Source organism: Austrofundulus limnaeus, unplaced genomic scaffold (assembly GCF_001266775.1).
Source record: "Austrofundulus limnaeus strain Quisiro unplaced genomic scaffold, Austrofundulus_limnaeus-1.0 Scaffold261, whole genome shotgun sequence".
Taxonomy (NCBI): Eukaryota; Metazoa; Chordata; class Actinopteri; order Cyprinodontiformes; family Rivulidae; genus Austrofundulus; species Austrofundulus limnaeus.
In genome coordinates, this window is record NW_013952663.1 from 533,432 (window position 1) to 542,764 (window position 9,333).

At 38.4% G+C, this 9,333-nt stretch overlaps 2 protein-coding genes across 2 annotated transcripts in view; both read right to left on the bottom strand.

The window, feature by feature from the left end:
* Positions 1-1,863, bottom strand: part of chrdl2 (chordin-like 2) — a 7,954-nt gene extending 6,091 nt beyond the window's left edge. The window contains exons 1-5 of the mRNA XM_014020661.1: positions 1,653-1,863; positions 1,232-1,341; positions 1,060-1,153; positions 827-972; positions 114-207 (exon numbers count right to left, since the gene is read on the bottom strand). Of these exons, the coding sequence (XP_013876115.1) occupies positions 114-207; positions 827-972; positions 1,060-1,153; positions 1,232-1,341; positions 1,653-1,725 (517 nt within the window). The 5' untranslated portion in view covers positions 1,726-1,863. The remainder of the gene's footprint in view (positions 1-113; positions 208-826; positions 973-1,059; positions 1,154-1,231; positions 1,342-1,652) is intronic.
* Positions 1,864-2,889: 1,026 nt separating this feature from the next.
* spag7 (sperm associated antigen 7) lies at positions 2,890-8,143 on the bottom strand. The gene is made up of 7 exons (XM_014020657.1): positions 8,023-8,143; positions 7,130-7,197; positions 6,953-7,041; positions 6,788-6,872; positions 6,596-6,685; positions 3,969-4,125; positions 2,890-3,888 (listed from the first exon to the last, which is right to left on the bottom strand). The coding sequence occupies exons 1-7, from the start codon at positions 8,105-8,107 to the stop codon at positions 3,764-3,766; spliced, it is 699 nt and encodes a 232-aa protein (XP_013876111.1). The 5' UTR covers positions 8,108-8,143; the 3' UTR covers positions 2,890-3,763.
* Between the last annotated feature and the right edge of the window lie 1,190 nt (positions 8,144-9,333).

The window sequence follows — 9,333 nt, forward strand, 5'->3', positions numbered from 1 at the left end:
TTATTATTATTACTGTAGATGAGCCTTATCGCTCATTTAAAAACTTTTTATTATTCCACAATTGAAACTGAATAAAAGGCATCATTATTTTTCTGCAGGACGACTTGGACTACCTTTACAAAGCAAACAGCAGGTATCTGGAACAGAAACTGGGGAGGAACAAGTGAGGGGCTGGCATGTTTTCAGCGCACAGAAGATGTTTCCATTCTGGGAAAAAGACAAAAAGAAAATTGGAAAAATAAAGAAAAACAAGACGTTAAAATATTTTCTTGCAAAATACTGTAATCATATTTAAAAAAGCAATTTTTATTCTTCTGTGACATAAACAACACATAACAAAAAATACAACAAATGAAATATAATTATAAGAGTTTGTGGTTTTGATGCATCATTTTCTTTTTTTAACTCCTCACATCAGGTTTCCTCATGAAAATCAGTTTATCAAATTTAGTTGTGGATTTATTTTGGTTTTTTTTTAACATACTTCTTTTTATTGAACATTAGAAACCTAAATTGTTTTAGGCAGCTGATGTTTAAGAGCAAAAATGTAAAAACAATTTCCAATTGAAACAACATAGAACTGCATCTAGCGCATATTGGACAAATATTGCACACATTTTCAAGAAAATCAAATGGCAGAAAAATAAATCAGTTTCAGTGCAAAAGTACAATTCTTACGTTTGTTTGTTATGCAAAATCTGAAATTTCAGATTTCGACAGATTACTCTTTCCATTTTTTAAAATTCCTGTTATTTTTTCAGAACGTAAAAAACTACATGACTGAAAAAAAATTAAAAAGAAATCCTCATAATAAGCTGCTACTTACAATACATTTGCACATGGCGCACTGGTTGCTCTGTTTGGACGGGAACAGGTTGTGTTTAGTGAAGGTCTCTCCGGGCTGATAAATGCTTCCATTGTGCGTGCAGAACTTGGCTGAGGCTCTCAGTCCTGCGGGAACCCTGGGCTCAGCTGAGACACATGAGACAGGAGGACGACGGGGACAGGTATGTGAGGTCTGTCTCCGTGCGTAAAAGCTGCAGACGGTCCAAAACTAACCTGCGCATCGCGGACAGCACCGCTGAGGGTCAGTCACYGGGTTCTCACAAGGCAGGGCAGGACACTTGATTGGGTTACATCTCACATGGCCTGTCTGAGAGGGGTTAGTGTCAGTACTTTATCCAAAAGAGAGAGAAATAAAACAGGAATCATATGGAAAGTTTTTGGATACCTCTGCGCAGACGCAGCGCATGCAGAACATGTATCCAAACGGCTCCAGGTAGGGATGCCAGCTGTCTCCTGGGCTGTAAGTTTTGTTTTTAAAGGTACAAACCACCCCGCCTAAGAGTCAAACATGATGAAACTGTATTTACCTGAGCTCCAACGTGGAGAGCTGTTGCGCAAACTGCACCGAGACGCAAAAAGGTCTGCGCGCTTTCCTGCAATCGTGAGAGCTAAAACCTCCCGAACATCATCAAACTTTCATGCTGCTTCAGAAACAGCTGGGAGAGGAAAATAAACCTTAAAACTTCAAACCAAAAACGTAAAATCAACTGCGGAGTTCATCTCAAGACGTGCGCCAAACTTCATTTTAAAGCTCCGCAAAGTAAAACAGGAGAAACGAAGCCATCCGAAGGCTCGCAGACTCTTACCTTTGCGGGGTTTCAGCGCCACAGATCCAAACCAAAGAAGGATGGAAAAGAACAAAACAGTGCAGTCCTTCATYGTATATTTATTTATTCATTTTTTCCACATGTGCGTGACTGGCTCTTCTGTGCGCAATAAAATATGCGCATCTGCATGGAGAAAAAAAGCATAACAGCAGGACAGTGTCAAAAAAAAAAGGGAAAAAAATTAAAAAATGCAATTTTTGTCTTGGTTAATCTATGGCGCCTTCTTCAGGAGACAAACAGTGATGACAGAAGTAAAAGATGGAAATAGGTTTTACATAGGAACTGCTGAATCCACAAAATACTCAAATTTAAACTCAAAATTAAAGAAGTTGCAAAATGTCAACAAAGGCACTTTAAATGTCTTATACTTTGTGAAACATTTAAGTGTTTTTATGTTTTTGGGTAACATCTGATTTACTTTCAAAAAATCCTAATAAGAATGAGAATAAACTCCTCATCATTTCTTCAATGCTGGAAATGATCTGTTTCACAGGGAGTCACGGTTTGAAATAAACAGACCTGATCTGAGAGGGAAGAAGCAGAAACTTTGCTGCTGCAGGAGTCAAGTTTCAGAAAGGRGAAGCCCAGAAGCAAAATCAGGTCAGTGATCTGGATGACGACACAAGTTATCTGCATCTCCAGCAGACAGAAAATAAATCAATAAATACATAAACAAACTGAGGGCCCATCAGGTTGAGCCAGGTTTTGATTGACAGAGGCCTTCAGGCTCCAGGACTAAATGGAAGACTTGGACTCATCTGTCAGGACTTCCTGTCACATTAAAATGTTATTTAATCGAAAGACGAGCCACATCTGACCATTTGAATGCAGCTATTTTCTGACAACAAAACTACACTTTGACTGCACTTTTTGTTTTTAAAGTTCAGATTTAAAAGGATCATTATGCCTGCAACCACCAAAGAAATAAAACATCACAGCTGTGCTTGATTTGTTTTAGGATTAACTGGAGGCAAAAACAATTAAACAAATGTTTACAACAGTTCAGTGTTTAATCAAAGCAAATATTTGGATGGGTAAAAATATAATTTTCTCACCTACGTTATTGCGTGTAAAAAAAAAAGTCTAAAGACCTAAAACAGGGAAAAATAATATCAAATTTAGACAAATTGCTGCTGTTTGTGGTCAAATTGAACTGCTCTCTGAGGGAGAATAAGCCAAACAAATTGCTTTAGCGTACAGAAACACACAGGCAGACTTAATCCTAATCTTGTTTATTAACATAGAAATAAAACGGTACAAATTATGTTGAAATAGAAACAAATGAAAACAAAACCAACAGAAGACAATTTACTAAAAAAAAGAAAAACATCTTTACTCCATATTAGTTGTATGACGTCTTTAACAAGCGTCACATGGCTTCAAATATAAACAGACAAATAAAAGACATCAATGCTACTAAAACACAACTTCACATCAAAGCAAATTTAATCTTGATTTCAAAATTAAAGTTATTATTTATTAAAATCTGTTTTTCCTACGAACATGCTTTTAGGTTTGCAAAGGTGCAAAATGCAATTTGAAGCAACTGAAGGAAAGGAAGTTGGTGACGTTGCAGCGTTTTAGTTTCTTGGGACGTCTGGAACGCTGTCAGTCAGACTTTTCAGCTGGAGCTAAAACCTGGACTTTAAAAGGATTTCCTGTGTTACAAACGGATGCAGACAGGCCTTCGTGTTAATGAGAAAGCATTTCTTTAGAATTATTAAAATTGTAAATATATGCTTTGATCCAAATGGTGATTTCTGAAAATAAAAAGCTTTAAAAGGGTGGAACACCCTGAAACTTTAAAACCACTTAGATATACAGTTATGGTCCAAAMCTGTGTGTGAAAGACTCAAAAATTATCACCACAGGCAAACGTTCAACAAACAAACAAAAAAAAAACGGACCTCCTGGAATCTGACACACCTGAGCGCCCTCGGCTGAATAAAGACTTCAGATCACAGTTTGATTCCACAGGTTAAAGGCCTGCCAGCCTATAAGTTAAATATGAGAAGCAGAGCGTTGAACGATGAAGACGACGGAGCGACGGGCTCACACGCAGCAGCATACGACGCAAAGCCAGAGGAGACTCAAGAACTGCCGCCGCCGCCGCTCTGTGCGCCCGTGTCGTCCTCTCGCCGCTGTCGTTTCTTCGCTCTGATTTCATTCATGGCTTCCTCTATGGAGCGAGTGTCCCGCTTGTTGGCCACCGGCACTGAGGACGGAGCATTGCCGCAGTGTGAATGAAAGAACGCTTGAAAGGAAAATCAATCTGCGTTTCGGCGGCGCACTCACCACAGCCGTACGTCCTGTTGGCCTCCAGCGTGTGAGCTGCGTCCTTAGCGGCCGAGGTGCCAATCAGGTGGCTGTATTTGTCTCTGTAGTTGGAGTTGGGACACGCTTGTGTCTTTTCTGTCTGAGCGGAAGCTGCTTCCGCCAACGCAGCCTGTTCCTGTAGAGATGACAAAGAAAAAATACACACAATGGTGTCATTTAAAATGGAAACAGGGGGTTAGCTTGTACCAAAGCCATCACATTTAGGTTTAAATCTTTTTATATCTTAAACTAATGGTTTTCAAAGTTGAGGTCAGGACCTCAAACATCAATCTTGAAAAGATTTTTAGAATTAACTCTATTTAAAAATGACTACTAAGACCTTTTTTTTGCCTAAGTTGTTACAAGTGTGGTTAGATAGGATAGATGAAAGTAGCATAATGAATACAGTGGGGAGAACAAGTATTTGATGCACTGTTGATTTTTCAGGTTTTCCCACTTGCAAAGCTTGTAGAAGACTGTAATTTTTATCATAAGTACTCTTCAACTGTGAGTGATGGAATCTAAAACAAAAATCCAGAAAAATACAATGTATGATTTTTAAATAATTAATTTCCATTTTATTGTGTGAAATAAGTATTTGATACACCAGAAAAATGAAACTTAATATTTGGTACAGAAACCTTTGTTTGCAATTACAGAGATCAGACGTTTCCTTTAGTTCTTGACCAGGTTTGCACACACTGCAGCAGGGATTTTGGCCCACTCCTCCATACAGATCTCCTCCAGAGCCCTCAGGTTTCGGGGCTGTCGCTGGGCCACACGGACTTTAAGCTCCCTCCAAAGATTTTCTATTGGATTCAGGTCTGGAGACTGGCTAGGCCACTCCAGGACCTTAAGATGTTTCCTACGGAGCCACTCTTTAGTTGCCCTGGCTGTGTGTTTTGGGTCGTTATCATGCTGGAAGACCCAGCCACAACCCATCCTCAGTGCTCTTACTGAGGGAAGGAGGTTGTTGGCCAAAATCTCACGATACATGGCCCCATCCATCCTTCCCACAATATGGTGCAGTCGTCCTGTCCCCTTTGCAGAAAAGCATCCCCAAAGAATGATGTTTCCACCGCCATACTTCACAGTTGGGATGGTGATCTTGGGGTTGTACTCATCATTCTTCTTCCTCCAAACATGATGAGTGGAGTTTAAACCAAAAGGTTCTATTTTTGTCTCATCAGACCACATGACCTTCTCCCATTCCTCCTCTGGATCATTCAGATGGTCATTTGCAAACATCAGACGGGCTTTGACATGCGTTGGCTTGAGGAAGGGCACCTTGCGTGCACTGCAGGATTTTAATCCTTGACGGCGTAGAGTGTTACTGATTGTTTTCTTTGAGACTGTGGTCCCAGCTCTATTCAGGTCATTGCCGTGTAGTTCTGGGCTCATTCCTCACCTTCCTCAAGATCAATGATGCTCCACGAGGTGAGATCTTGCATGGCGCCCCAGACCGAGGGAGATTTTCTGTTATTTTGTATTTCTTCCATTTTCTAATAATTGCACCAACTGTTGTTGCCTTCTCACCAAGCTGCTTGCCTATTGTCCTGTAGCCCATCCCAGCCTTGTGCAGGTCTACAATTTTATCCCTGATGTCCTTACACAGCTCTCTGGTCTTGGGCATTGTGGAGATGCTGGAGTCTGATTGATTGAGTGTGTGGACAGGTGTCTTTTATACAGGTAACGAGTTCAAACAGGTGCAGTTAATACAGGTAATGAGTGGAGAACAGGAGGGCTTCTTAAAGAAGAACTAACATGTCTGTGAGAGCCAAAATTCTTACTGGTTGATAGATGATCAAATACTTATTTCACACAATAAAATGGAAATTAATTATTTAAAAATCATACATTGTATTTTTCTGGATTTTTGTTTTAGATTCCATCACTCACAGTTGAAGAGTACCTATGATAAAAATTACAGTCATCTACAAGCTTTGCAAGTGGGAAAACCTGAAAAATCAACAGTGTATCAAATACTTGTTCTCCCCACTGTATTGGTGCTATGCCCTTGTTTATTTGACATGATACCAATGTTAGCTTTGGGCAGAGTTCTCTGCTACTGCTATTATGTGACTCAAAAGCTAAAACGTTTAGGAATCATTCTTGTAAACCACTGAATCAGAATTATGAGGGGAAAAAAGATTCTGAAAACGCTTGGGAAGACTCCTAAAGAAGGAAATGTAAATGAAAAAAAAAATGAATGTGAAGCAGCTGCACTGCTTGTGTTTAATAAAAATGAATCCTAAAAAATGCACAACATGCCGACTCATCAAATTCAACCTAACAGTCCGAGCTGATGAGACGCTACTTGACAGGAGGACAACGACCCTGAAGATAATATAAAAACAGTGTCAGGGTTTCCCAAGGTGAAGAGAAGGAATATTCTGTATCAGCAGAGTCTGCCATGTCCCCCTTCACCACATTAAACTATAATTACCATATTTATTTAAATATAATGCAATTCAAGTAGAATGCAACCCCCTTATAAAAATATAAAAGTGCTACCATCACTGTGGTGACAAGAATGAGAATAAACCCCAACAAAAATGACTGACAGCTAATTTAATACAAACTAAAAAGGTGTCCTTCAGTTTTACCTTTTGTCTGCGTCTCTGTTCTGCTACTTTGGGATCCCACTGTTCTCCTTTGCGATAAGCTTCCAACTCTTCGTCTGACGGGGCGAACTCCTGCCGTAACACAAGGAAGGTAAACAGTCACACCCAACCACGATCAACAAGTCACCAGTTTCATCGCGAGACGTTTCTCTGCTTATTGCCGGACTAAAATACCTTTTTAAACAACATAACATAGCGGCTCTCCTCATCCTCTCCGAAGGAAAAAGAGGTCAGACCGGCCACTTCTGCTACATCATGTCTGTAAGGAGAGGCAGGTTGAGATTAAACGGCAGTGTGGCGARAAAGACTCGATTTTCTGAACTAAAGTCATTTGCTTACAAAATACTTCTTTCAATCTTCCCCATTGGATTGTATTTTCGTTTTTGCTGGGAACTGTCCTGGATGAAATCAGACACCTCCTTTTCCATCTGGATGTGACAGAGATAAACACCAACAGAGTTTAAAAGGACAAAGAGTGTCGCATCAGAACAACGTGGACTATCTGCAACCTCTCACCTTCTTTCTAAACTCTGCTTTCTTTCTTTTCTCCAGTTCTTCCATCTTCTTAAGTCTTGCAGCTTGCTCTTTAGGGAAAAAAAAGACCGTTTTTATAACAGTTTTTCTTCTTCTCCCTTTAAATAACCTTAAAGGATACGCAGTAAATAGGACATTAGGCATCTGTCAGCCTGCTTGTYGATCAAGTTCAGGCTGATCAAAAATCAAACTTGTTCTAATCCTGGAAAGCCATATTTAAATATAAGACCCAAGCCTTAAATTATGATGCATATAACAAATAAATAGCATTGTATTAAAATGTATACTTATACAGCTGCTATTTATAAAAAGACTTCCAGAAAGCACACAGAACTATTGATCAAGATTACAAGTTATGATGGCCTGGTTCTGTGTAAGAAAATAAATTTAAGGTATTTTAATATTTTTTATTAAACCCATCAGTTATTATTTGTTCTTTTATTAACCTTCGCTTATCCAACACACACAGCCATTGCTTTACAGGACAGCAGTGTTTTCTCACAACAAATACATGCTGTGAGGGGGGGAATGTAAACCTAACTGGGAGGGAACAGCATTATATTTAGACGTGACGTAATAGAAATGAAACAGAAATAAACACTTTGCTGTTTGTTTACTGGCTGCTGCTGGTATGTCTGTGTAACACGAGCTGCATGTGGTTCTGTGGGAGACTTTTTAAAACACATGAGGGAGCAGGACTTTTTACAGAGGCGGTACCAAATCCTTACGTGAAAACTGAGCTGGCCAATGAAACGCCCTATCCACTTGTCCTTTTAAATATGTAGGTTACCTACATTTAATCCTCGAAAAATGGTTAATTTAACAAAAATATGAAAACGTAACACGCGCCTTTGTTTAAATAAGATGTTTTGTACCTCGTGCCTTTCGTCGGCTTTCTTGGTCGCCGACAGTAGGAGGTTTCTCCATCGAATTTAAGATAGAGCCTAGAAGGTCCGCCATCTTGGAATGATAGCCAACCTGACGGTGCTGCGCATGCGCAAACGAGCTGCTTCTTCTTCTCTGGTGGAAAAACTAAAAATATTTTAAACGCTCTTCTGCCCCTTAAGTTAAACTGCTGCTACTGCACTAAGAACCAAAACAATGTCAGAGAAATAGTTTACAACAATAATATTAAATAATTAGTTTTATTAGTTTGCTTGTTTGTGGCCACTTAGTCTAAATACAAAATTTCATGTGTGGGATTATTATATTTTTTTCATACATTTAACATAAATGAAAACAAATTAAGTTTTTTGTGACAGGCTACTGGTGAGTGTGCCACAGAGCATTGCTAAATTATCAGTTGTTTTTATTAGCTTGGTTTATTTTATTTTTTTATTGATTTTCATAACAAATAGATTTACGGAAGAGAATTAGGGCCACTGAATAAATAAATGAATAAATCTGACTTTAATCTCAGAATTCTGAAAATTTTTCTGAGAAAAAAAAATCAGAATTCTGAGATTAAAGTCAGAATTATCTTTTTTTTAATTTTTCAGTGGCCCGTATCCTCTTCTGTATCGGTTAAAGTTGTTTAACCAAGTATTATTCATCAGTGGGCTTAAAATGAGTAAAAAAACTATTTTTTTATGTTAAAAGACCTTTAGAAAGTCTAAAGAAACAATAATCAAGACTACTTATAAAAGATTACACAAAAGTCTAATTTACTGGAACTAAAATGTCATAAAAAAGAAGGACGGGTCAAAAGGTTTTGCACAAAACCATGTTTATATAAAGATTTTAGAAAACCCTATGTATTATTTTTTCTGGAATCTACAAAAAATAAGGTGAAAATAATTATTATTTCAATTTTTTTTCTTTTTACTATAGTTTTAGATTTGCCATTATCAAATTATTTCTTAAGATAAAACATGTTAGAGATCTTCAGCGGTAAGGTGATATTAAATCTGTCTTTATAGTGACACAGAGAAAATCTGTATTACTACAGCTCCTCTTAGTCATACCATTTTTATGTAAAAAAAATGTTTCTGAGCACAAAGAATAAACTAAACATGAATGCGTCTGCACCAGGGGGCATGCTTTACATGTAGATGTGTGTGTGTGTGTGTGTGTGTGTGTGTTCACACCTTTTTACTGTTTTGTTAACAATCCTTCCACACGTCACCGGGGCAGCTTGTTTTGTGCAGTGAGAGTGTTTCACAGCATCAGCAATAACCCAGGTTCAG